General features: G+C 48.8%; 8 protein-coding genes across 8 annotated transcripts; 4 read left to right on the forward strand and 4 right to left on the reverse strand.

The window, feature by feature from the left end:
* Positions 1–1,205: 1,205 nt before the first annotated feature.
* On the reverse strand, positions 1,206–3,020 carry H6S33_011614 (uncharacterized protein; the record flags this gene model as incomplete). The annotated part of the gene is made up of 3 exons (XM_044842995.1): positions 1,206–2,319; positions 2,407–2,577; positions 2,644–3,020. The coding sequence occupies 3 exons, from the start codon at positions 3,018–3,020 to the stop codon at positions 1,206–1,208; spliced, it is 1,662 nt and encodes a 553-aa protein (XP_044696382.1).
* Positions 3,021–5,165: 2,145 nt separating this feature from the next.
* Positions 5,166–7,247, forward strand: H6S33_011615 (uncharacterized protein; the record flags this gene model as incomplete). The annotated part of the gene is made up of 4 exons (XM_044842996.1): positions 5,166–5,434; positions 5,587–6,083; positions 6,177–6,478; positions 6,543–7,247. 4 exons carry the CDS (start codon positions 5,166–5,168, stop codon positions 7,245–7,247), a joined length of 1,773 nt encoding a protein of 590 aa, XP_044696383.1.
* An 856-nt stretch (positions 7,248–8,103) lies between these two features.
* On the forward strand, positions 8,104–9,312 carry H6S33_011616 (uncharacterized protein; the record flags this gene model as incomplete). Its single annotated transcript, XM_044842997.1, has 1 exon — positions 8,104–9,312. One exon carries the CDS (start codon positions 8,104–8,106, stop codon positions 9,310–9,312), a length of 1,209 nt encoding a protein of 402 aa, XP_044696384.1.
* Positions 9,313–11,530: 2,218 nt separating this feature from the next.
* H6S33_011617 (uncharacterized protein) lies at positions 11,531–12,158 on the forward strand (the record flags this gene model as incomplete). The annotated part of the gene is made up of 2 exons (XM_044842998.1): positions 11,531–11,795; positions 11,899–12,158. 2 exons carry the CDS (start codon positions 11,531–11,533, stop codon positions 12,156–12,158), a joined length of 525 nt encoding a protein of 174 aa, XP_044696385.1.
* A 1,282-nt stretch (positions 12,159–13,440) lies between these two features.
* Positions 13,441–14,497, reverse strand: H6S33_011618 (uncharacterized protein; the record flags this gene model as incomplete). The annotated part of the gene is made up of 3 exons (XM_044842999.1): positions 13,441–13,667; positions 13,736–14,339; positions 14,399–14,497. 3 exons carry the CDS (start codon positions 14,495–14,497, stop codon positions 13,441–13,443), a joined length of 930 nt encoding a protein of 309 aa, XP_044696386.1.
* Positions 14,498–14,554: 57 nt separating this feature from the next.
* H6S33_011619 (uncharacterized protein) lies at positions 14,555–16,608 on the reverse strand (the record flags this gene model as incomplete). The annotated part of the gene is made up of 10 exons (XM_044843000.1): positions 14,555–14,593; positions 14,658–14,686; positions 14,732–14,839; positions 14,905–14,964; positions 15,011–15,139; positions 15,634–15,641; positions 16,120–16,215; positions 16,285–16,365; positions 16,432–16,453; positions 16,512–16,608. 10 exons carry the CDS (start codon positions 16,606–16,608, stop codon positions 14,555–14,557), a joined length of 669 nt encoding a protein of 222 aa, XP_044696387.1.
* A 2,950-nt stretch (positions 16,609–19,558) lies between these two features.
* Positions 19,559–21,811, forward strand: H6S33_011620 (uncharacterized protein; the record flags this gene model as incomplete). Its single annotated transcript, XM_044843001.1, has 3 exons — positions 19,559–19,813; positions 20,051–20,283; positions 20,461–21,811. 3 exons carry the CDS (start codon positions 19,559–19,561, stop codon positions 21,809–21,811), a joined length of 1,839 nt encoding a protein of 612 aa, XP_044696388.1.
* Positions 21,812–24,980: 3,169 nt separating this feature from the next.
* On the reverse strand, positions 24,981–25,856 carry H6S33_011621 (uncharacterized protein; the record flags this gene model as incomplete). Its single annotated transcript, XM_044843002.1, has 1 exon — positions 24,981–25,856. The coding sequence occupies one exon, from the start codon at positions 25,854–25,856 to the stop codon at positions 24,981–24,983; it is 876 nt and encodes a 291-aa protein (XP_044696389.1).
* Positions 25,857–27,145: the final 1,289 nt, after the last annotated feature.

Here is a 27,145-nt window from a genome sequence, read left to right on the forward strand (position 1 = left end):
ATATCTTCTGTTCCCGCCTTTTCGCTTCGAGTATTCGATCGTAGGCTGCTCGTCTGTTCGTGGGGGTGGTTCGGATTCCTGTATGTACAGCCACTGCATACCTCTGGGGCTGATTTTTATTTTTTATTTTATTGCGCGTAGGAGGTGTAATGGATAATCGATCATATCATTGTGAGCCGTTTGTTCGGCTTTTCTCTCGCATCATCCTTGTGAATGTGGCTCAACAACATCCGGGGCTGATTGTAAGAGGGTAAATTCATCCTGGCCCCGGTATTTCTTATCAACTTTGTGGAGCATAGGAGTTGTGTCTAAAGGATATGTATGAGTGTGTATCAATTCTGTGGGACCTGTTTAGTATTTACTGCGCCGTGTAACAATGAACCGGTGGGTGAATAACCTTCATCAAAACACAGCATCGGACGTGGTAGGCGGATGTGTCAATCATTAATCTGGAAAAAGTACCGTTAGTATCCACTATTCAAACGTTCTTGTGATGGGTTCCAATAATTACCGTGAAAAGCTCTCCCTCCCATTCGCAAAAATTGGATTTATGGTCATTATTATATAGTAGATTCAAGTTAAGTTACTAAAACTTACTAATTAAGCATCGAGCTATGATACTTTGGTACTTCTTCTGCAAGCCACAAAATATTTGAGACATTCCCCGCAAAATTATTGGATTTACCCATCCTACTTGAACCGTCTTCAAAAAGAAAAGATTGTCCTCGGGATCACCTACCGTGTCTCAAGACTAGGCGAACTTTGTTTTGTCGGGTATACTCGCGGCAGGCAACAAGAACCTGAACATCGTTTTTCTGGTAGCAACCACTTTGACCCTGCTAGCGCGTTTTTATGTTCAGGTTCTTGTTACTGTCGCGAGTATATTGATGTTCACCTGCATCACACCTAATCGGGAGCAATATTGAGAGACGCCGAGTGACATATCATGCTTGACATTGTTGCACTACTTCTTGAGCGGGATGTAGAAAAGATCGACCTAATTTAAAGCTATTATTTATTTATGAAAGTGCTAATGTTTAATATTAAGAAACCTAAAAGGAAAGTAACATTAGCTGTGATTCATCAAAAACTAAAGGGAGTTTATAATTATACCTTCAAATCCTCCACGCGTTTCTTTCAACAAGTAGCAAGCTGCATCATTATTGAAACGATATCGTTCCAACGATATATATATAATATCGACATTACTTCTCGCCGAGTTTTTCAGTATCCCTCCACGCTCGCATCTTGCACCTAAGCCAGCACTTTCTATGCCTACCACCTACTCCTTCCCACAATCCTCTCAGAGACATAAACCTAAGACCTTTCGCCATAGGAACCTCCTCCACGAGCATAGTGAGTCTCTTGAAGTCCCCACTATTGAGGTTCATTGTTTTTCTATCGCCCTTCTTATCCGCGGATCCAGGGAGAGGATCACTCAACGAACGCTTAAGAAGACCAGAGAAACGAGAGTCGCCAGAAGGCTTCTGGGGTGGCCCCTCAACATTAGGGTCCGAGGTTCGTCTCGTCATGCCAAAGTCGAGATGATAGTTAATATAGCTAGCATCTTCGTCGACCACCCATTCTGGAGCCATCGAACGAGAATTCCCAAGCTCGCTGCTGCAATAACCATAACTAGGAGAGCAAGGAAGATCATAAAATGGGACATCGAGTCGAGGGAGATTTCGACAACCGTTCGCGGTAGAGTCGCAGATGTGGGCCTCGCGATTATATTGCTGTACGAAATGTTGAGTATATGCCCGTTGGCGAGCATACGTGGATGGATATGAGCCTTGAGACCTTTTGCTTGAACGATACCCAGTGCCATCGAAATAACTTTCGAAGATATCAGGATCCTCATGGGTTGTATCAGATATTCTAGAGCTTATTCTCGCCAGGGCATTAAAGGAACCGTCATCAGTTATGAAACTGAACGTCCTGTCATCGTCGATCGTAGAGGTTTCATCATGACCAAATAGTGCCCACCAAGTATCCGGTGTAGGAACATTGCTTTTGTTCATTACCGGTTCCACATACGAGTACCTAATCCTCGTATATGTCTTTGAATTTTCATTCATACCGGCCAAAATCCTCTTGACACCCCTCTCCGTTAAAGATTGACACCCCTCTAGGATCAATGAATTTCCCTTTCTAGTGGAGTTTAATAACTGGCATCCACCTAAAATCCACGCTAAACACTCGTCTGTGAATCCTGCAACACCTTTTACTTGAAGCTTCTTTAGTCTCTCTAATCTTTCGTAGGTTCTAAACATTTGATCCCCAGGAACAATGACTCTTGGGGGGTAATATTCCTCGTCGCTGAGACGAAATGTCTCACAGCACATGTCTATAATCAGCTGCTCTAGACTTCGCGCACATAACGAAGAAATTGCACAAAGAAGAAACGTAGCAGGCTGAAACAAAAGACAGAGACCATTGGTGATACGAAGATGCTTCAAGTGTTGTTTACTGACAAAGCCCGGCACTGTGAGTATGGCGGTCTGAAAAGCAACACCAGCCCCCGGGAAATCGAGAGTCAGAGATTCAAGTGCTTCAGTATGCGACTCCAAGGCAATCCTAAGATTTAGGACAATCTTCTTAGACGCTTCACGGCGTGCATGGGGCGTTGTATAGAAAGAATACTGTGTTTTCTGCAGCCAGCAGAGGGTCAAAGACTTCAATGCAGTGCTTTGACCAGGCCAAGCGGATACCGAGAGGTATGAGACGAATTTGATCAGAGATAAAGCAGAACGGGTTATGATTCTGGAGTAAACATCGTTCTTGAAAAGATTGCGAAGATATGAACAAGTCGACGAAAGTCTCAGCATGAGTGCCCGCCTGGAGCGAACGGAGCGAGAGCTCAATTTGATGACATGAAGCATGATCTTATGGAAAATCTCAACAGGGACTCTTGGGAAGATCTGGGGATTGGGTGATGGCCGTTGCCGGAGGTCATTTTTCTGGCAAGGGGGAGGGACAGGAGGAGATGAATAGTTGGCAGAAAGTAGCCTGATGCCCATCTTGAGATGAAAGCAGGGATTATCGGGATGGGTCTTCAGCGACTAGGACTAGTTCTTCTTCGTATTGCAGCACTCGAGAGATAGATGAGGGCTGAGAGTCGATGACTGCAATGGATATGTATTGTCGATAGCTCCAAGTAGTGGCCTGAGGATCGCGGGTTTCGAGGTATCACAGCGAGAGATAAAGAGGACTTGGGGGGGATGAAGTGGTCTCGTGCTCATTTCCTACGAACAGCCATCGTGGGAACAAATCCACAGATAAAGCCACGTCAAGCTAAATATCAAACAGGCGACGTTGTGATAGCGGAATGCCAAAGTTTATTCTGAGTGCTAGCGTGGGAGAGCGACCGAGTGCTAGGTTATGATTCAAATGTTTATCTCCAACCCTCGAAAACCTCAACGGAACGTTAGAGCAACATGCACCTCATATCTTCAGGAGTCATTAGTCGTTTAACGGGGCTGGGGTAACTCTGTGACAGAAGCACAATCTAGTTATGAAATCAGACTTTTGAGCGGTGAAGAATCAATTGGAAATTCACTCGTGGTATCAATGCCCTCATGATCAACCAATGCATATACCGGCCGGTCGTCTTTCTAATTGAGGGCAGCTTTGATGTACATGTATAATCTCAGGTCGTATGTTACGTGTAACTTTGTGATGGCCAAGGACAATGGGCCAAAAAAAAAGAGGCAGAGAGCCAATTTCCGGCGTAATGACGGACCCTACATTCGAATCCGACATATGGTGTGTTCCGCGAATCTCCTCGAGCAAGTTTTTTTTCTTATTTTTTATTTTTTGACTTTTTTTTTTGACATCAACCACAAGGATACGTGTCATGAATTTCGACGCTGCTGGCACTACATGTATCTTCGGAGGATGGTCCTTGAGAAACACTCAGTTAATGAGGTTACAGGAAGTCTTACCCGGAATAGCCAGGATCTTTTCGTGCGGTCTGTCGCGCGGTCTGAGGGAGTATCAATCAGCCAGAGAAGAAGAAGGTCCTGGATCAATTGGAACTAGTCGGTGAGGGCGCAAGGAAATGATTTTATTTCTCCAACATTCCCATGGGCCATATGCCGATATATGATGAGCATGCCTGGGAAACTTGCTTCGCGAGCCTTTTTTTTTTTTCTGTCTGTGGCGGCTATGGGAAGAACCACACAAGGCTCGCACGTGCTATATGCCTGACCGGATTATCGTGGGGAACGGCTGGCTGGACGTCATCGCGATCGGTTTCAGCACTTTTTCATGCCGAAGGGAATTACTGGACCGGTGCACACTGAGGATTCCAGGAACTGCCCCTCCTCTTATCGTACCCGCTGCTTATCTAGATGTTTCATTACTTGCAAGGATCATCACACGAGGAAGCTTGCGAGGTCATAAGGTGTTGTTGATGTGGCGCAGATGATATGCATGCGCCACATTCCAGGGTGGCTCTTGAATGGACGGCCAGACGTCGCTGCATGGAAACATGTTCGAGTTTCCGCATGCATGCCATGCAGTGATTAGCGGCGTGTCTCTAGCCACGATGCGATGCCTTGTGCCTGGAGCTTGAAGAATATGTGCGGACCACTGAGCTGCTGCACTACTGCTACTGCAGCTAGCTGCCGGCTCTAGGTACCAGAATTCGAGACGGGTGTTCGAATACCCTTCCTCCCTATGTCTCGGTCTGGTGTCTGAGTCCTCCCCACCACCAAGCAGCTTTTCTACTCTATCTAGATTCGATAACTCCTGCCACTGTGTGGTGTCCCCCCCCTCCTCCTCATGATTCCACTTTTTTTTTTTTCTGCTTACCTTTCCTTTTCCTAGTCTGACATTGCCAGCCCGCCCCGGCCCCCCCTTACAATTCGTGAATATAAATAAAGGTTATTTTCTGCTCCTCCTCCGCACCCCTTTCTTGCTAGCTAGCTACGGTCTGTCCCGCCACCTCTCACCATTATATCGAGCACCCCCCTTTGCACGCAAAAGTGTCCATCTGTCATCTTAGGATTCCCATTGACTACACGTTGCATCACCAGTTCCATTGCCCCCCCTAACGTCCTCCCGCCCTTCTCCCATCTAAGCTGTGTTGTAACCACCACTTTTGCCACCGTCTCGAACTCTGAAATCCTAAACCCATCCCTAGGAATCTTTGTATAACAAATATGAGCCCCATCGCAACCAGCTCAAGCTCAAGCTCAAATTCGAGCTCAGATACCGCTCCTAATGGTAATGACAGCTCTAACACATCTGTGGCTACAGACTCAACAGAGGTCATCAAGCCAGTGATTGCTATCATCGGAGCTGGTGTGTCAGGGCTCAAGGCCGCCCAGGTGCTGCTGGACAAGGGCTACGAGGTGGTGATATACGAGGCCCGGGACAGGGCCGGTGGCAGGACATGTACAAGTGATCGTCTGGGAAAGGAGGTCGACCTGTAAGAGACCTCCCCATCCATCCATCCATCCCTCAATCCATCCATGCTATGAAACCCACACCCACACCCACACAAAAAAAATGTGAATATGAAAATGAGAATGAGAAAGTAACCGGCTGCTTCTATATATGTGTGTTTTCCGCGACATTCAGAGGGCCAAACTGGATCCACGGCACCTCAAACAACCCCATAGTCCCGCTGTCGCAGCTCTCCGAGTCGCAGCTGCACCAGTACTCGGACATCTGCCCCATCTTCACGCCCGGCGGCGACGTCATGGACCAGGCCGAGGCCGACGAGCTGCAGGACCTGCTGTGGCGCGTGATTGAGCGGGCCGTCGAGTACTCCAAGGGCTGCTACGCCGCCATCCCCGCGGACAAGTCGTTCTACGACTACTGCGTCGAGAAGGCGGAGGAGCTGTTTGGGTCGAGCCCCGACACGGTGCGCGAGCAGGAGGGCGCGGGGACTGCGGAGGGCGGCGGGAAGGGCGGCGTCAAGAGGGGTGGCCATGAGCATGTGAGGTGGAAGGGGCAGGAGGAGAGGAGGAAGGAGATTTGGTTGGCGATGGCGGAGATGTGGGGGACGTTTATTGGGAGTAGTGTGAAGAGGCAGAGTCTGAAGTTTTTTTTCTTGGAGGAGCCTTTGGAAGGACGTGAGTACTGTGCTGATGGATATTTTTGCTTGTTGTTTTCTGATTGTTGTGCTGCTGGGGATGCTTTTACTGACGTGTGGTTTGGGAGAATAGCAAATCTGTTTGTTGCGAGCACTTATAAGCTCATGATTCAGACTTTGTTGAAACCGGTATTGGACGCCAATATCCTCAAGCTCGACACGCCCATTGACGAGATCACAACCATCACAGAGGACGGCCGGAAACGAGTGTTCCTCAGCAGTCTTCGAAAGCCGCAGGAGAACCGTCTGGTGGATGGAGTGATCGTTACTACACCTTTAGGCTGCCTGAAGCGTGACATGATCAAATTCCAGCCACCACTTCCCCAGCGGATAAAAGATAGCATAAGCTCCCTAAGCTACGGCAACCTCGAAAAGGTCCGCCCCACCTCCCTCGCGTTCCCCCAGAAGACCACAAGCTAACAAACCCCGCTCCTGCCAGGTATACATCAAGTTCCCGCGCGCCTTCTGGGGCTCCGACGGCCCCGACTTCTTCACCTTCCTCGCCCCCACCTACGCGCCCACCACCAACCCGGGCCACTGGCACATGTGCTGCTTCTCGCTCGCACACCTGCCCGGCGACTGCGCGCAGCCCACCCTCCTCTTCTACGTCTTCGGCCCCATCTCCGCACACCTCACGGGGACCCTCCCCCCCGCCACCACCCCCGAGGGCCGCAGCCAATACCTCTCCTTCTTCGCCCCCTACTTCTCCAAGCTCCCCAACTACACCCCCACCTCCGCCGACTGCACGCCCACCGACCTAGTCGCAACAGAGTGGTCGCGCGACCGCTGGGCCGGCTACGGCAGCTACTCAAACTTCCAGGTCGGCCTCACGGCCGGCGGCGACGACATCGAGGCGCTGCGCGACGGCGTGCCGGAGCAGCGCCTGTGGTTCGGCGGCGAGCACACCGCCCCGATCCTGGGGCTGGGGAGTGTCAGCGGCGCGTACTGGTCCGGCGAGGACGCGGCGGAGAAGGTGGGTGCTGCGTTTGGCGCGGTGGTGACGGCGAGGGGCGATGACGATGCAAGGAATGGGTGCAGGAGTGGCGTGCAGAAGAGTGGGCGCACGAATTGGTATGGGAAGACGGTGCATGATGGGCCTACGGCGGCGGCGGTGGCGGCGGCGGCGGGGCAGTTGGCGGTTTAGATGTGGGGGGTGGGGAGATGTGGGGGGTGGGGAGATGGGGGAGTGGGAGGATGTGGGAGATGGGGGAGTGGGAGGATGTGAGGGATCGGGAGTGGGGAGGTGGGGGAGAGGTGGGGGAGAGGTGGGGTTTGTATTATTATAACAGTGGCGGCGGCGTTTGTGTGAGTTCTTTTATTATTTTGTGTTATCACTGCTCGTAGCATAAGTATCAGGATCAGTACCAGTATTAGCATTATTAGTTGCATGGAATGCAGGGCCGGGATCGATGGGGTGGGGTGGGACGCAATTACTGCCTGCAGCTGCGGAAGCTCTCCAACTCGGATCGAGCTTCTGGGGCCAGGCTCTTAGACGAATGGAAGCAAACAAGAAATCCCTCTCCCCGGTGTTCTGTGCTTGTGATTGGCCCACACGCGCGCGAATGGGAATGGGTGTGCAGCTGTGCATGAAACCTAACCCTCGCTGCTGCCAATGGCCGGATGGAGACGAGACCAGCCGGATCGGGATAGCTCGGGCAGTGTGGGCGAGTGATGGGCTGTGATGCGCTTTGCGAATGTCTGGCTGCTACATGTAGCTTACTTGCACTGCGTTTTCTGCTGCGGTGATCATTACCGATCTTCTCTCTCCATGTTTACTCGATCGTGAGAGCGTTTTCAAGACCAACTCCACCACTCTAGCTCCTCCCCCCACATGTCGCGATTTCAAGTCCACAATAACCCCACAGTCCTGGTCAATGTCAACATGAAAGACCCCCACAGAATAAATAGCAGCCCCACCAGCCAGCCCCCCCCCCCCTCTCCCCAATTCAAGCCCTATGATATCCCATAATTATGAATATATCCCAGCACCAAATACCAAAATGTTCTCCTGCACGCCCCCCTACGCCACAATCCGCACCCTCTACCAAGAGCACCTCCTCTACGCCGAGCAGCAAGAGCTCGCCCGCACCCTCGCCTCCGACCTCTACCGCCAGACGCGGCTCCAGGGCCAGGCACAGCGGCAACGGCAGGGCCTGGCCTACGTAGAGCCCGGGCGGCAGCGACGGCTGCATGCGCGGCGCGAGGAGGTGCGGCGGCGGATGGAGCGCGAGCGGCGGGAGAGGGCTGAGCGGGATGAGCGGGAGCAGCGGGAGCTGGCGGAGAGGTGGGCGAGGGATCGGAGGAGGAGGAGGAGGAGGGATGCGGAGCGGGATAGGAGGGGGAGGGGGAAAGAGGTGGACAGAAAAGGGAAGGGGAAAGAGGTGGACAGAAAAGGGAAGGGGGGGCAGGTGGATAGGAAAGGGAAGGGGAAACAGCGAGATGATGAGGAGGATGATGATGATGATGATGATGATGACGATGAGGAGCCACTGTCGTGGTTGGCAATGACGAGAGGGGCCATAGTCCTTACTGGCCGGAGAAGAAGGGGCAGATGGGGCGGGCCCCCTGTCCCGCCAGATGCGCCCATTCCCAGGCCTCCCCCCAGACAGCCTCCCCCACCCCCGCCCCCGCCCCCACCCCGAGACCAGCGCAGAAACCCTCCTCCTCCTCCTCCTCCTCCTCCTCCTCCTCCTCCTCCTCCTCCTCCTCCTCCTCCACCACGGAACCAGCGCAGAAATCCGCCAAATCCAAACCCAAATCCAAACCCAGACCACACCCCCCCCGCCCACATCCCCTTCCCCCGCAGAGAACCCCCCACCACCCCGCAAGCCCAAGAGCCCAGCACCCCGCGCCGCATCTTCTCCTGGGACGGCATCCACCGCCTCCGCAACTCCCGCTACTTTGGCCAGCAAGACCGCCCCCTCCAGCCCCAACCGCGCATCGAAGACCGCAGCCGCCGCAGAGCACTGCGGCTGCAGCTGCAGCGGCCAGACGACCACCGGCTCCCGTCCCACCAGCCGCCGCCAGTGCCGCGGCTGGGGGACCGGAGCCGCCAGAGAGCGCTCGATAACCTCGGCCGTGCGCCGGCCGAGCCCCGGAGACCGCTGCCCCAGGGTGTGCCGAGACGGGAGGAGGAGGAGGAGGAGGAGGAGGAGAGGAGGAATCCGTTGAGGGCGTTGCTTGCGGGGAGGAGTAGGAGGAAGGGGTAGATTTGTTTATTATTAGTTTTTATTAGATTTTTGTTATATGTATAAGCTCTGGCTACTAGCTACATGATATATTAAAGCAGTGTCTGGAGGTGAAAATAAGTTTTTTTTTTCTTTTGGATATTAAGACTATCTGAAAAATGTGGGAGTGGAGAGACTCGAGATTATTCACCTGGGCCGATAAAAGTGTCCCCGATTCATGTAATCCTTTTTCGAGACGGGACATGTTTGATATTGATTTTACAAGGTGATTTTTTTTTTGCGGATTCTAAGCGTTGTCGCTTGCGCAGTAGGATGTGCCTCTCACTGCTGTTCTCGCTAATCGATTCATGTGGTCGAGATTTAATTCAGAACTTGAAAGTCTTTTCTTTGAGTCGCCCTCTCTCTCTGGTTTCTTAGATTACGTGATAAAGCTTTTTCTTTCTTTCTCGTATGCCGACTTACGGTGATGATTTGCCGCGTGACACAGCCGGCCATGACCCCTAGCTTCACAGGATCTCACTCGATGTCACGTCTGCGTCAATCCAGGGCTAGGGCCAAACCCATAGACGCGCCCATAGTTACTATCATATATGCAATCCATGAAGGCGCCTTTTGAGTGGAACTTGCTTTCGATGTGTCGTCGTCGCTAAGGATCCGGATGGGAGCGTCATAGGTGGTCACTCGAAAAGCGTCGAGATTGATCCTGAAGCGAGATTTTTGTTTTGTCTAATTCATCGGTAAAAGACTACAATGCCACGGACTTTTGTGATATGTATCTAGGATACCAGGGCAACCACCACCTGGGTTTCATAGACAAAACTGTGAAATCAAAATCAAAAAAAGGAAGTTCAGCTTTGGGGGTATTTTTTTACTCTAATTTTCTGCTATTTTTCTATTGATAGTGAAGTCGTGGGATATTCGGTGCATGCGCTGGTTGCCAATAATCATAGTTAGCGCTGGCGTTACACGGTTGACCGTAGACTCTACGGTGTTCTTTCCGTTGCTTACCCTACACAGTAGACCGTAGTGACTACGGTCTACAGTTGATTGCTTACACTGTATAATTGAACACAATAGTGACTATGGTGTTGAATTAGTTAGTTATGCTTAGTTAGGGTTAGATTTTTGCTGCATGTGCTGGTTGCCATGCATGGCACCCTAGATATATATATGACAAAAAGCCGTGGCATTGTAGTCTTTTACCGTTAATTCATTTAAATCCTGAAGCGATATTTCCAGTGAAGATTGGGCTTGTATATTACAACCAATGGAATGAGAATTCAAATTTGAAGCAGTAAAGCAAATCAGATTTATTCTCGAATAGGTGGTATTTTAAAGGAGCAGAAGAGGAAGCTTAGAAGCTGTGCTGTTGGCTATTTATAGCTTGTGACTTGCGCTATGGACTCTGTCCTCATGTCCGCCTGTGATCGTGTCCTTTAGTGGTCGCGTCCTCTGGCCACAGTACTGGTGCGGGCGTGATGGTTGAGCGCTCTTAGTAATGGATTTAAGCTCACGAAGGGGGTGTATCCTGTGTGGAACGAGCGAGATTACATGATCTTACTAGTACGGTATCAAACATGCATCTTATGTAATAACTACCCGAGATATATTCGGGCCTTTTCAAACAGTATTCCACGGTCCTCGGACAAACTCTCAAACCTGCACCGAAGGGCAGTTTGATACGAGGGTTGGGGGAGAACTTAAGTGAGAGTTGATGCAGCATTTTTCATTTCCCACCAAACCTTTACCGAAAGCAAAACCTTTTTTGTGAAAGTGCAGTATATAAAAATAGACGTGTGCTCCTCTGACAACGCAATGAGCACACTCTCCCAGACGCAAGCCTAATACGTTACCCAAATAGGTCAATTACCACTTCCACCACCTCTGGTCTGTCCACATCGGTTGCTAGTTGGGCTGCTTTAGTGCTAGCAAACCAACGCTTAAGTTTAGCGAACATTGGGAAATGATTTTTACACCACAAATTGATCACGATGTATGCACACATCTCCGGCGAATCGGTCATAGAAGAAAAAAAATCCCCCAAACCATCGCTGTGACTGTCTCGGTACACATAAGAGCTCCCCCCCCCCTCCAATCTCTAACTCTCATCTTCTCTTCACCACTCATCTAAAACCCTCAAATATTTTGATCAAAGTTCGCAACCCCTCCACAAACCTCCCACACTTAAAACGCTCCTCTCTACCAAACCCCCTAAAAACCCCTTCTACAAAACCCCACAATGTCCGACTACCCAAACTACGGCGCCATGTCCTACCTTCGCGAAATCTTCAAAGCCAACCCCCCACGCTACGGCCCCAGACCCGTCATGGACACATACACACGGCCCGCAGCCACCCACTACTCCACAGGCATGAAAGCAGCGCCCGCCGAAGAGAACTGGTTCTCCAAGGCGTTCAAGTTCCCCTATGTCGGCCACTCGCTGGAAATGGACGAGCTGACCAAGAACCACTGGGAGTACAAGCGGGATCTGAATATGTGGCCCGGTTTGTTTTTTTCCTCACCGATCCCCTCCGTTTAGTTCTGGAGTAGCTTGTGGATCGAGAGTGAGTGGTTGGCTAATATGGTATGGGTTCGGTTGTGTTGTAGGGCCTGTGTTGTTTGGGCGCCCCTCTTACGGTGGGCGCGGCGTCAGCAATAGCCAGTTCTTGGTGCAGCGGGATGGCGAGGCCCAGACGGGGGGCAGGAATATCCTTTGTGACTGCTTCGCCTCCGTAATACTCGTCCTCATCTTTCTTTCCCTCGGCGTGTGGTTCCGCCGTAGGAGATCCATGCGTAGAAAGGTGGAGGAGCAGCAGCAGCTGCAGCAGAGGAATCGTGATATCGAGAGAGCCCAGTTTGGGCTGTAGGTTGTTGGAAACATCCCTAAGTTTCTACTTTTTTGTATATTGGCGGTGGGTTAGCGAGGGTGTATTATATATCATGATGTACAGGGCGTTTTTTATTTGTGGGTTTTGCCCCTTTTTTTTTTATTTATTCATATGTTACTTTGTATACTAGCTAGCCAGCTATCACGAGTTTTACGTATAGCTGGCAGCTGTGGCATTATTTCAATCCGGGTGTGTACTAGCCAGCACCTAGCTATCACGATGTTTTTTTTCCGTGTAGCAGCTAGTTAGCTGGCAGTTATCACAATATACTTTTTTTTTTTTTTCTCTCTTCGGAATTTTTTTCAAGTGACGTGACGTACCAATTACCGAATCCCTCAGTTGCGTTGAGCTCCGCGCGCGCTCGTCGCCCACGGCCACACGAATTCGAAAGCTCGAATGCAAAACTGTAGCATGGTCGACCAAGCGTCTGATTAGACGCCATGAACAGCAATGTAGCAGGGTAAGTTATGAAAGCGTTGATATTGCCGCTGTGGCCATGTCCATGAGAGGTGAGCCACCTTTCCCGCGATCGATCATTGACCCCCATAGCCACCCGACCCCTCGAACTCTTGGCAGGAATCAAATCTAGCTACATCTCATCCAAGATACATCTGATCAGCCAAAGTACGCCAGGTACAGAAAAAAAATAAAAAAAATACATCATCGTGCGTAAACCCGAGACGTTGACTCATTCTTATATGACTGTTACACAAACCCGTTCTTGTGTTATGCCGTTGTGCTTCTGCATGCACGTATTATCTTGTATCTGATCATATCCAAAGTAAAATTTCGAGGCTTGTGCAAGGTCTTGGGCTGACTCTTAATTAATGTGTCCTGCGGTCAGAAACTATATGAGCTTGCCATCCGAAGGCCTAGGTGGTTCTTTCGTATAAACCTAGCTAACTTAAAGCACGAACACTGGAAAATATCGAAATTGCTGAAAATCGTTTTTATTTTATTTTATTTTCAGCTCGTATACAGCTACATAACACAAAAGAGAAAGAGAGAAAAAAGAAGGAAGATTGGAGATTTCGAATACGCAAAATAAGAAAATCACTGGCTTGCTGGAAACAAATTCCCCAGATAACAACGCTAACAATGCTGCTTCTAACGCCGCGATAGTCTTTCAACAGAAACAAAAGAAAAAAGGTCCATAATCATCATCCTGCCGGATTCATTCAAAAGGTGCATGATTAATTTGTTGCTCGTTCTCAACATTAGATATGAAGATTTCGACCGGCTTAACCATAGTCAATATCCCTCATTTCATTTCACCCCAGAGATCCTGAAGCCAGCTCTTCAGTGGTATCGGCTTAAACTTAGGAAACAGCTTGTTGACGTTTGCCATAGGAAAATCGAATTCCCCTCTATGAACCGCCATCATAACCTCGAGTTGAAACGCTTCGCCTGAATCTTGAACTTCCTCAGCGTCCATGAATTTATCATTAAGATCATCGATTGTCAGGTAGGTCACATCTAAAGCTTGTCCTTCATCAATAATCAAGATCAGTATACTTCTTCTTTATTCTTTTTTGGTCAGGGAGGTTAATACCTACCTCTAATCTCTTCAATAGTTTTCACAAGCTCCGAGAGCGTCAATCTCTCTCCACACATCCTCAAATGGTCTGGCCAGTCTTCAATGTCCAGGCACCTGGCCACAAATTTGCCCACATCCTCTACAGAAGTAAGACAAATATAGATGTCGGTATCTGCGTTGTCGAGAACAGGAATCCTCGCCTTTCCTTTATCTATGTCCGCCAAAAGCGAGCCAGCTTGCCCAAATCCAGCCACCGGACAGGTGTTCCCCATACTGGCCCCGGAATTGATAAGTCCTCCAGGATAAAACCACTCATAGAAGAAACCACACGAAAAGACAGTTGGCTGTATTTGATCTTGCACCTCTCGGAGTCGGTTCAGCGTTGTGATTCTGTCTCGGCATAGTTCGATAATAGGGCGTACGGAAGGTACACCTTCAAACTCTGCTGGGGCGAAGCGGCGAACACCTGCGGTTATACAAGCATCTATGAGTATGAGCTGAGGCTCTTTGGACACGGTTGATATAACGGTATCAACACCAGACAAGGCCGTCACCAGCGATTCTGGAACTTGGTAGTCGACACGAATGACTATGAATCCTTGATCTACCATATCTGGCCGTTCCTGCCCAAATTATTAACTCCACTATTTAAACAGAAAACAGAAATCGAAGGGGCATATACATATCGAGATAAAATCACAACTTCATGGCGCTTCTCCTCCAAAATTGCTGTTCCTATACTCCGAGCCAGCCCCGCAGTGCCTGCAACAGCAACCTTCATCACTTGGATATACTCTTATCTATGTTGATAGAGAGATCAAAGAGCAGCCACGATTGATCAACGATAAAGCGAATGTGGTGTGCTATTCTCAAACTTCTATTCCGATGAATTCATATCAGGGACCATAGTTTACGTAATGGAATCTAAGGAACGCACCCACAGTGCTTGAGCAATTGTTTCTTAGAATGACTAGCTTCGGGTTTCTCGATCGAGCCGAATGAAGATTGAACTAACGAGGCAAGTTGGATGCAGATAATTGGAAACGAGTGACAGGAGCCGACGGGATTAGACTTTTAACGACGATATGCCGAAAGGACGATGATGGAAACTCGATAATAATTTCTGAATTGAAGGGCGTTAGGGTAGTACGGTATTATACTTTAAGCTTTTCGAAACACACCACGTACTCTTCTTCTTAGAATTGACAGCAAGCGCCGGAAATAGCCTCCTACAGGGAGGTACCAGGTCTGCGTCTGTGTGATATTGGTATACACGAAAGTGGCCACTTCTCACATGGGGGTTTCCCTAATGGAGAGATCGGGGTGGGAATCGAGTGATACTGCTCTCGGGAGATATTCTTGCTTTCTCGTCTTAGTGTCTCATATGGTGATTCGCAGCTAATTTCATCCCTGATCAGCGTTTCTAGAACAATTAGTTTTTTTTTATACCGAAATCCTATCATAGACTTTCCATTTGTGCCACATGTAGAGGAAAATAGCCAAGAAAATAAATGAAAAAGGTACCATTGCTTGGAAAGGGGGTAGGAGCCAGTTGGGGGGGGGGGGGGGCGTGCGGGGAATAGGTGTAGGTTCCGAATAAGAGCTATTCTCTATAATTATTGGCGTATTGTTTTCCACGTATTCTCTAAATATATGCTCTCATTCTCCATTCCGTCCTTCTGTATTGAAACGGCCCTTCGTATAGAACAAACCCTTCAGCCTCGCAAAACCTGTTTTTTCCTCAACGAAGTTCTCCACTTTTTTCAGCTGGAACTCCGGGGAACGAATGATATTCTTTACATCCCAGTCTCGGCTGTTGGCTCGAGGGAGTAAAAGAAAAAAAAAGTAAAAAGAGTGGTGTGTGTAAGAAGTATGCAAAATGATCCCAAACCGACAAAAAGGGGGTTTCAAGCTTACCTTTACTTCTATAATTTTATGCAGGCTTTCCAAATATCGGAAGAACAAGTAAAAGTAAGAGCTCCCGTTGATATTCCCCGTCGATCTTGCTCGAGAATATCCACTCAACCCTACTCCGTGGCGGCGGGTCTACTGAAGAAACGTTACAGCAGTCCAGCTACTTTCTCTTTTGCTTATTACGGCCTTGGTCTCCCGAATGCGGGACCTGTGAGACAAGGGTATTTATTTTTACTCGTGCTGGAAGGATTTTGACCCGAGTGAAAAGTACCGGATCAGAGGAAATGGTTCGAAGAGGGGTGGGCCGAGAGCAATGGATTAGAAAAAGAAATCTAGATAAGCCATACATAAACCGTTAACCTCTACAATTACTAATAAACTGCACATCGAGAGGTCTTTAATATAGGAAGGGGAATCTAGGGACATGAATGAGGTATTTACATACCTACTATGTACCAATATCTCCGTATTTGGAAGATTCGTGCTCACGACTCTATATTGTTCGGCTCTTCTCTGGAACAGAATGAACTAACCAGGCCCTGTGCCACGCTGCTATTTGTTAGAGGTCCAGGGGTGAAATAGGGTCTTATTGGACCGGATTAGCTGGCCTTCGCATGAGCGTATGCACCTAGTGAAGAATATATGACCCACTACTTTTTCAGGACTGTAAAGATTTGTGCAGGCTTTGGCCACTCGATCGTAGGTGTGTGCGTTGGAGAAAACCCCTTACCGGACCTGCAGATAGACCTGCAGCCTGAGTTTCAGGGTGGTTTATGTTTTATTGTGCAATGGTGAGAAAACCTGTATTGAATATAAGGTGTGGCTGAACAAACGAGCCAGTAAAGGTATTTCAGCCGTAAGGCTGTAAGGCTGCAGCTGACAATCACTAAATACGAATCTTGCGTGACAGAGTACTTGATAGACAAGAATCAAAGTCCAATGTCTGTAGAGGACTTCTATGGCTTTTATATCCATCATGTTGACCCCAGAAGGTTGCAACGTTGAGTATACGAGATACTCATGGGTCGGTTCCGGTATCCATCACGATTAAACTAGGTCCAAGAGATATACCAAGAGACCCAAATATCGAAGAGGTTGGAATTCAAGACTTGGATAAACAAATTGATGACGGAACCAAAAGCCTTTAGGTAGAAGCCCTCAGACGGTGAGCAACTATGTTTAACTTTTCTTGGCTGTGCTTCTAGGCTGAAGCTTTAGCAGTTCTCGTTGCCTTTCAAGTCCCTGTCTACTCCGACAATCAGCAAACCTGTTCTTTTGTTGTATATTTGCGTTTCGGTCCACCTACTAGTAATGAGTCACACATGTTAGTTCCACTATAACTTGCTGAGATATCACGGAGAGACCCCATTAACGCATCTCCAGAAAATCTGGCCCCCATCGTCTCCAAGCCCCCGCCAGTACCAGTTGATAAAACTCCCTACACGAAAAAGCCAAAAAAGCGTCAAAGTCTAAAAGTATTTCCTGCAGCAGCGATGACTCGGCAGGATACGGAACGGACGTTGTTTCCCTCGACCTGGATAGACGCGTTTGGGAGTTCATCATTCCCGTGACAGCTTCCTTGGCGGCCATGGGGGCTATGGGCTAGGGTTAGGGCCTTCACAATGACTCGAACTTAGGTACCCGCGGACCTGCAGCTTCATTCATCCCTTTCGTGCAACCATTCGCTTTTTTTTGATCCAATTGATTACTCGCCTTTCGGATGGGATGGAATGGAGCGGGGTGCAGTTAATCGTGCAGCGCAGCAGGCAGATGCGAGATGAACACCTGTCGTACGGGACGTTGATCTAGCATGGGTTCTTCCTGGATTCTCCGTACACTGCCGGTCCGTACGTGTAGCCTTCGTATGCTATATAACAAACACCAAACCGGCAGAAAACTACGAACTGTATGACACAGAGGTCTTCGCTTTGTGCCTAACTCCAAACGCACGAATTCTCACGACAAACGAGGGAACATTCGGGCTCGAGTGATACGCCATGATTCAACAATGACTCAGTAATGACAGTGCTGCACGTATACATCTCTGGACCTGGCGACAAAAATGTTATCCAAAGGAGGGCCATTACGGGTGTTCAATACAACAACCCTTGATCTCTTCAACAAATCAAGTTGTCTCTTTCGTACCCATTTCAGTTTAGGTCATGAAATCGTCTTTTTATAAGAGTACACCTATGATATACCCACCCTAGAAAGATACAAGTATCGGATGATCTCCAACCCGACATATAGAACCATGTCACCAAATGAATTATAGCACTAGGATGTGGTACTCATACGGAACGTCCTAGACCACCGTTTACTGGCAGGGGAGCAAAATTCTAGAAGTACGAAACAGGCTCTGCCCTGTAATAATTCGGCCTTAAATATTCCGTAATCTGGGCAACAGTACAATTGGCGTATCTACCGACGAAGTACCTACAAACCACATCACTCGCCTTTCAATCCCTTACGTCAGTCCACACAGAAAACATACCAAACAAAACCTCCTTACCAAACAAAACAAACCAAACCGCACCAATCCTCACTCAATTCACGATATACCCATATATCCGCCCCTTACGTTATCCCATCGACACCACAATTTCCACTCTACCGAAAAAAATTACCAAAAATAACAATAGGTATTCTGCCTAGGGTGCCCGAAAATTAGGTTAACTTATGATCTCCCCATCTGTCACATCGGCCCAATAGAGCGTTTTGGCAACCGCCCTTTTCCAAATTTCTAGGTCAAAATTTGAGTTCTTGGCTCTGCGCTGCTACAAGCATTTACAAGTCGATCTTCCAGGATCTGCTGCGATTTCACACCAAAGAAGCAACGGAATCGCTTCTAGCGGCGCAGAGCCAAGAACTCAAAATTTGACCTAGAAATTTGGAAAAGTGCTGTTGCCAAAACGCTCTAATAAAAGGGGATGGATTCGCGCTCCGACGCGTGAACGCGTTCTTTCTGTGGCTTAGTGGCTTGTGATAACGTGCATGCGTGCTTTTTTCTCCCTTAAAACCGCACGGTGCTTGGCACCGCCCGTTATGTACCGGGGTAATTAAAATCGAACCTTCAGCCAGTCTCCGAGGTCGATCATAAGGGGGGAGATGCAATAGTTAGGCAGGCTTTTAGCACGCGTACTCTAGTTATTTGGGTTTTTTCTCATGCGTCTACATATATGTATACAACTCGCGTTGATATGAAATTAGAGATTTTGAGTCCTTCTAGATGAGATGGAAATGACTGGACTCGAAATGGGATGAATGTGTGTTTAGGATAGCGTCAATGATGGACAGGACCCTAGTTTATGAGGTGAACCCTAGCTCCCGAGCAAGGGGCCGTGCATGATGAGCGCGTGAAGAGGAGGAGCGATCACGATCACGATATCTTGGCAAAAGACGATAATACTGTGCCTACTAACCACTCCAGATGCTGCAATCGAGTACACACGCGCAGTGGAGTACAGGTTGTATCATGTTGTAGTACATAGTACCAACTCCAATGACACGCCCGCGTCTATCTCCGCCGGCGTTTAATATCTGACAAGGCGGGGTGGGCCGGCCGCCAACCACCCGCTGTTAATGTCATAGTGCATCAATCATCAGGTCAGACCTCTTAGCAGTAGGGCTCATACTTACGCTTTTACCTACGCGCTTTTGCAACCAGTGTGTCCACACTCTACTGCTCTAGGCTCCCCCCCGAGTCCCCTCATCTAGAAGTTCACCCCCCAGCCCCCCCCCCCTAAGTGATTCTGAACTGTACGCGTCTCCCACTTAGATCTCTTACCTTCGCTCTTCCCGCTGTCTCCCGCCTCTTTTTCTTTCCCTTATTTTTCTTTTGGAGCATTCCCTTCTCCACCCACCCCCCTCCCCTCCCCCCACTATTCCTTCTATAGGATCGCATATCGAATACGCGAAAATCCCAACCATGGATCCTATTACAGAGCCTCATCCAAGTTCCAGCAACTCAAACTACGCTTTTATCACACATTCCCAGGAGACACTTCCAAGGAATCTGCCTCCTTCGATTGATAACGCGAATCTTGCCCGTCGCCGTCGAAGGCGTACTTCGGTCCACGATCAGGCAATTTTGGAGGAGGAATATCGCATATGTGATCGCCCGGACAAGACCAAACGGAAGGAGATTTCGAGTAGGGTGCAGATGGGTGAAAAGGAAGTGCAGGTAAGAAACAAATAAATGGAATATAGTAACGATTTTTTTTTTTTTTTTATTTTTATAAAAGTTTATGAAGGATTTCTTTTTGAACGCGCTAGAAGTTGTTTTGCTGTTTTGCGCGGTACTGGGAAGGAGTTGTTGGTGGTGATGAGAATTGCGATTGATATTGAAAAGACGCGCCTGCCAGCATATGTCTCTGAGCACGCTAGCTAACGAACGTGGACCGACGCGTCTCTCACTTAGATCTGGTTCCAGAACAAGCGGCAGTCGGCGCGCCGCAAGGCCAAGCCCTTGCTTCCTCACGAAATCATCCCAAACACCACCACCAACAATAGTAACAATAATAGCAGCCAACAATATTCCAGTCAGCAGGAGTATTCGCAACAAGGAATGATGATGCCGTCATCATCCCAGTACTCCTCTTTTGACAATTCCCAGCAGTCACTCTCAAGGGAGGATATAAGACACATGAGCACGTCTTTCAATTCGGACTCCCACCAACACCGCCGCCGCTGCGTTAGCGTGTCATCAGGGATCGACTTCGGAAGCCCACAACCACAACGTCTGGCAGATCGCGGATCGTTCAGCAGCGACGTGTCGGCCTCTCAAGAGAGTGCAAGATCTAGAAGTCAGCCAATTTATCTTGGCCTTAGCGACGCGGATCCCGATGATGAAGATTTCGATGACGACGATGACATTGGCGAAGAAGAAGCAGAAGAAGAGGAGTTGCGTCTGAGGGAAAGAAGCGCTGTAGAGTCCCCTCACCACCATCTGCCCCAACGCCGTTACGAGCCCTCGTACTACAGTAAACGTCAGAAGCTCTCATCACGGGACAACCATCTTCTAGCTCTTCTTCAGCAGTCCTCGCCCCCAACTTCCTCTATTCCCAGCCAGGAAAGCCAACATCAACAGAACCTCTCGCTTAGTAGCAGGCACGACCAGCCAGAACCAGAAATGACTACCTCGGCACACCAACGTCTACAGGATGTTCTCTCATCCATGCAGGACATCATCTCCTCCTCCACCCTCGCCAAACCAACCTTCACTAATTCGAGGCGAACCAACCCCAACCCCAACCCCACCACGCCCCATGCCCCACCTCGCCTGCTAAAACGTACCTCATCAATTCGACTCTCTACCTCTCTTGAGGGCAAGGCCACTATCGTACTCGATGAGGAACCAGAATCCCCACCTTCTTCGCAGCAAACACTGCCTACTCCGAAAAAGCCATCTCCAATTGCCAGTAGTGGCCCGCCCAGAAAGATTGTAGATAGTAAGATATGGGAATTTTACTGCGACAACCAGGCCATGATTCGCTCGCCAGCTACTCACGCGAGCCTTCAGACCGCTGCGGAGGCTAAAGAGGCCCTGGGTCTCCTCCGGAGAAAAAGCAGCCATTTAAAGCTCCCACCTCCTCTACCACCGAGCAGTCCTGTTACACACCGGAAGCATGGAGGCAAGCTTGCCCAACCTTCTTCGCCAACGAAGGCGAAGAAGTCTCGTAAAATCCTCTCGGCAAAGTTATCGCGTTCGAAAGCTGTTCCAGCCGCTAAAACATCAGGCTCAGGCAAGAAATTGGTCGATGGTCTCCCGTCAGAGCTGGGCCAGGAAAGCGATAAAGAGAACCGCCCGCCTGGCGCCCCAGTCTCACCACCTCCAGAGCCAAGAAGACGTGGTGGCAAGGGTGAGGCCAAGAAAGCCCCCGCCGAGAAGCCCAGCAAGAAGAGGAAGAGGAATGCAATTGCAGCCGATGAGAGGAGGATTCTGGAAGACCACAAGACTATTCCGAGCCAGACCTCAGCGGTTTATGATGTTCCGAGCTCATCGCAGGCCATTGACAATTTCAGGTCTGATGGGCCGGTTGCTGATGAGTATGGGATGATGTTGAGCCAACGGAGCTTCAGCAACTACTTCGCATCCAGTCAGGAATCCGGCCCAGCGGTGATGGATGAGATGGAGTGTGTGGAGAACTTGCTCAGTTTAAGAGGCGGAACTTGGAGATAGCGAAATTTAAATTTTTCACCGCCATTTTTTTTTTTTTTTCTTCTCTCTTTTTCTTTCTCACATCTAATTTTATTGGATCAACCTTTTTTTCCTTGGTGGGTTTGCTTGCTTTTTACTAACTTGGTTTTGGGAGGCTCGATTTGCACTTTTACTTGCGCTTTCACTCTTTCATGTCACTGGTACATACAACTTTACCCTCCCCCAATTTTTCTTCCCTATTTTTTTTCGTTTTTTTTTTTTTCCTAGCTAGATTTGCACATATTTCGAATCTTCTTTTACTCTCATCTTTCATATTCTTCTCTTCACTATCTCTTCGGCGTTCTCTTATTCTTTTTTCATTACAGGGGGCAACTTAAACACTAAAGCTTTTTGCTATATCTCTTTTTGAGAGTCTTACAAGAAGCTTGTTAGTAGATCCTTCAGGACTAAAGCTGGGTAACTAGCGGGGGAATTGGTGACGACCTATTCATTCGGGACTCAACACGAATTTGGGTTTAGAGGCTGTACTTATAGGCTGTATATATTGAATGAGTAGAAAGTAGTGGCGGCGGAAGGGATGGCTGAGGTGGGAGAGGGATCGAGATGAGGAGGAGAAGAAGGAGGCGGTTTTGCGTTATACCATAGGGAATGGAACAATCTAGGGCGAAGGCCCTTGCCTCCATCACTGAGCTGTGCAATCTGAGTCGTAGAGAACCACGATATACTGTATTGATATCTCCATTCGTGGTAGAAGTGTACAAGTGATTCTTTTATTGTATAGTTGCGAATGAGGCAGATCACCTCCAATGACTCGGTGATTCTTGATCACAGTATATCACTCGCTATCACAAATCAGCATTATTCTCACACACACACGGGTACTAATACTCACCCATACTTCGCCAGCCATACAAGTCAGTTATGTTCGTCTAACGGCGCGTTACCGACGATTTTGAGATCTCTGTTGATGACCGAGTGATAAACCATGATTCAGTGGCCTGTACTCCGCCATCAATTGCACCACAGTGACGGTGATTGATTGATAATTCATTAATTGTATGCAGCCACAGTAACGGTAGGATAGATGGTTATACAGTCATTTTCTTCTTTCTTGAGATCTTACGGAATGTCCTGGCGGCTGTGAGTGGAACGTCAGTCTAGCGGTCACGGCGCCGGCCGGCTATGGGCACCTATCTCACTCTATATTCCACTCCACACCCCTTGTCTTCGTATCTGTCCCCATATCTTGAGTTGGTGCCTAGAGGCTAGAGTAACATCGTCGTCTTCCTTGAGGATTGAAAGCGTTATCTAATCGTGCCAATTACTCGGCCCCAGACGCCAAGATCAGCCCAATCCTCTTCCATGCCCCGCCCCCCGCCTCACTTCGGAGGGAACTAATGATACTAACAGCTTATGAAACTTTCACGCGCGCCTCGGCTCTGCCCTGCACTTGAAATCTCCCGAGCTGCTACTCAGAGGTGGCGCGAGAGTTGACTGCCTCGTTGTCCTTGATGGCCGAGCTAGATGGGTGTCGATGGTTCGACAGGTCAACCGCCGAGGCAAGGTGGTACACCCTACTGGCTAGCTACCTAGTACCAAGACGTGCATTTATGAACGGCGAGTCTTTTGCCTGTATCATGGGATCTTGGATCTGGATAGCTCTAGACCTTGGACTTCAACAACTTAATGTCTAAGCATGAACCTGAGCCTGGGATTGAGACGCAAGACAAAGACTAGCTACACACTCCAACCAGTCAGTACCGCAAACAGGACAGAACTACCGCCAGTACAGTCTGGTTACATATATACCTTGCAATTGCGGATTATAAGAAGATAAAGATTAATCAACCGTGGCCCATTGTAGAGCTCTTGATATTGGGCTAGCTTCGACCACATAGTTGCGGGTATAATTCCATGCCTACAAGAGACTATTCTAGTCCCCAGTCGGTCGATTTTACGAACAGGACATGCACTGTCTCCAGTACATTCTAGGTATATATACTTTGCGATTGCGGATATATGAATCTCATCCCAGTAAATTGCAGTCCATTATGATTATGGTTATACATAGCTCTTAACTTTGGGCTTTAATAAGTATGTACATACCGGTAGTTAATCATGATATAATTCTGTACCTGCGATATTGACTACTAGGACTCCAGCTGGCCGGTTTTCGAAACAGGATATGGGCTATCGCCAGTTCGGTCTGCTTATATATATAACACCCCGCGGCATATACGTATAAATTTCAGAAATCAATTAACTATGGTCCATTGTGGCTATATAGCTCGTGATATCATATTGGAGCCACAGTGTCGATATATAGGTCAGTACCTACAAGATCGGATGGTATGGTCTCTAGCTTGAGTATCGCCGTACCAGTATTTTCTGGTCATATATGCTTCGAAATTGCGGAGTATAAACACAAGAATTCTATCAATTGCGTTCCGTTGTTATACATAGCTCTTTACCTTGGATTTAGACTTCAACTGCATCGTGGTGATACAAGTCTAGGCGTGATCGTGGGCCTATAAAATTGGCTATGCGGGTACTAGGGCTCGAGCTGGTCGAGTCAATGTTACAAACAGGACAGGGCTATCGCCATTATACCCTGGTTATCCATGGCTTGCAATTGAGGATTGTGCGAATCCAAAGACTCATTAATTACGTATCGCTATGGCTGTATACGCTGCTTTCGAGGTGTTATTTCACTGGATCTTTCAGGACTGCGCAATACACATAAGTCCTTGATGGCGGTGAGGGGAATGATGCACAGGATTGATGAGGAAGGTTATTGTTGGTTTTATGGTGGGTGTCTTTGTAGTTGGCTTTCTGGGAAGGGTTGGAAATGGATTTTGTATAGATTACTAGCTAATAGTGGGTTTTAGATAAAAGTCAAAGATGAGTGGTAGTGGGGCGGTATTACTGATCAATTGCTCGACGAATTGTTATTTCTAATCCCAAAAGAGCCCTAGCAAGGTAATTACACACGAGCGATTGCTTATTCACGTTCAAGGAACCACTAAAAACTAATCAGAGAAAATTAATAATAAAAGGAAAGCTCGATATTACTAAAGGCTCAGCTAGTGAAATAGCTAGTTATCTACTATGTGCTAATGAAGAAGATACAAATTGTTTTTTCCCGACTGCCTATAAAACGCCATTTCCCAAATTCATTCCCGAGGCCACTTTAAGCCTTTCCCTTTCCCTTGCCCTTTCCCTCATACTCCTCTTCCTCCTCCTCGTCTTCCTCCTGGATATCCTCCATCCCCTTATCCTCCTCCTCGTCCTCCTCCTCCTCGTCCTCCTCCTCCTCATCATCCGAGCTCAAAAACTCATCATCCTCATCCCACCCCGCAAACCTCGGCACAACCTTCCTCGCCTCCCCACTCCCCTCCCCCTCCCCCTCCCCCTCACTCTCATCACTCCCACTCCCCGAGCTCCCCTCCGCAAACACCCGATCCGTAAACCCCTCCCTCATCGCCCTCTCCACGGCCCCCCTCGTCCGCTCCCTCTCCTCCTCCGTCTCCTCCAGCCACTTGACATCCTCGAACCTCCTCCCCCCCCCTTCCTCCTTGCGCTCCGCCGCCTCAATGACCTTCAGCGCGCGCGCGCGCCGCCGCTCCCGCTCCTGCCGCTCCATGTCCGGCTTGATCTCGAGGTAGGCGGCCAGCGCTTTGGCCTCCTTGACGGTGCGCATGCGGCGGCCGTCGAGGTTGCGGCACGAGTCGTTGTTCTCCTGCTGGCCGCGCTTCTTGCGGGAGCTCATGCGGCCGCCGGCGGCGCGGAGTTGCGAGCCGAAGCCGCCTTTGCCGCCGGGGAGGGAGAGGGTGAGGCGCAGGGGGAGGAGGGCATGGCCGTGGGTGAGGGTGGAGAGGGGGAGGGGGGAGGAGGGGGAGAGGGGGGTGCCGGAGGTGGTGGAGAGGAGGAGGCGGTAGGGGGTGGGGGGGAGGAGGGTGGTGAGGTGGGCGTGGAGGGTGTGGATCTTTGTGGTGGAGGGGAGGGGGAGGGTGAGGTTGGGGAGGCCGGGGAAGGTGGTGATGAGCGCGTTGATTGTGGTAGCCATGGTTTGTGAGGGTGGGTTATGTGTATTTATAGTGTTTTGTGTGTGTGTTTGTGGTTTTGTGTGTGTGCTTGTGGTGGTTTCCTTCTTTTCGCGTATGATGATGATGAGGAGGAATGATGGAGATGGAGGACAGAAGTGGCGACTAGGGTGCCAAGGGTTTGCAAAGGCTTGGCAGTCACAGGATGTCACACGGATTTTTCGGGCAGCAGTTCGGAACACGAGAAGATAGATGAGGAAGAACTCGAACAGAGGGCGCGTTCCAGCATTCTTATACAAACACTAACATTTACGCCAGGGCGGCCTAAACTACATGTACATGTATGACTCTCTCTTGACATCTCCGTCAATGATCAGGGAGTGACTTCACTCTGGAGGAAGGGTCCGGTCCGGTGTAGCAACGCAGCAACGCAACAACGCAACGAAGCCACACCAGTTCACTACCAGGCTCCAATTGGTGGGTAAATTGGCCGAGAAATTAATTCTGTGCCCTCTCTGAGCTTTAGGGAGGTTTGGGGTTTATCGGTTGTGTGGTTTTGTTCTTCGGAATAAGGGTTTGTTTGGAATAAGGGTTTGTTTGGAATAAGGGTTTGTTTGGAATAAGGGTTTGTTTGGAATAAGGGTTTGTTTGGAATAAGGGTTTGTCTGTGCGGACGGTTTTGGCGGGTCGACGTCCGGGTATGACCACCCTCCAACAAGCACATAGGACATCGCTCCCAGGCCCGCAACCAATAACTTCTTCAAATGCCGCATCAACTGGTGAAACCGGACAACCCGCTAGATAGCTAGCAACGGGAGTACTAGCCAGAATAAATCAGAATTTGGCATTCGACTCTCGTTGAAGATTCGATTTCTCAAAGATTTTTTTCAGAGGGTTAGGTTTAATTTATCGGTAAAAGACTACAATGCCACGGACTTTTGTGATATATATCTAGGATACTAGTACCATGGCAACACCACAAACAAAGACCTTGGTTCCATGGACAAAACTATGAAATAAAAAAATAAAAAAAGATGTTCAGCTTTAGGGTAGTTTTTTCTCTAATTTTCTACTATTTCTCGGTCCACCTTTGGGGACTGTACTCAAGCAGGAAGGTTGACTACTGCTGGCAATAGAAAAACACCAGTTAAAAATAACATAGTTTTCCAAATGACTTTGACAGGTGTAAATCTTTAAATTCGCAGGTGTTTTTATTTTATTTTTCTATTGATAGTGAAGTCGCGGGATATCTGGTGTGTGCGATGGTTGCCAATAACAACAGTTAATCTTAGCACTGACATTACACGGTTGG

The sequence above is a fragment of the Morchella sextelata genome (assembly GCF_020137385.1).
Source record: "Morchella sextelata strain SCLS chromosome Unknown scls_6, whole genome shotgun sequence".
In the NCBI taxonomy this organism is placed as follows: domain Eukaryota; kingdom Fungi; phylum Ascomycota; class Pezizomycetes; order Pezizales; family Morchellaceae; genus Morchella; species Morchella sextelata.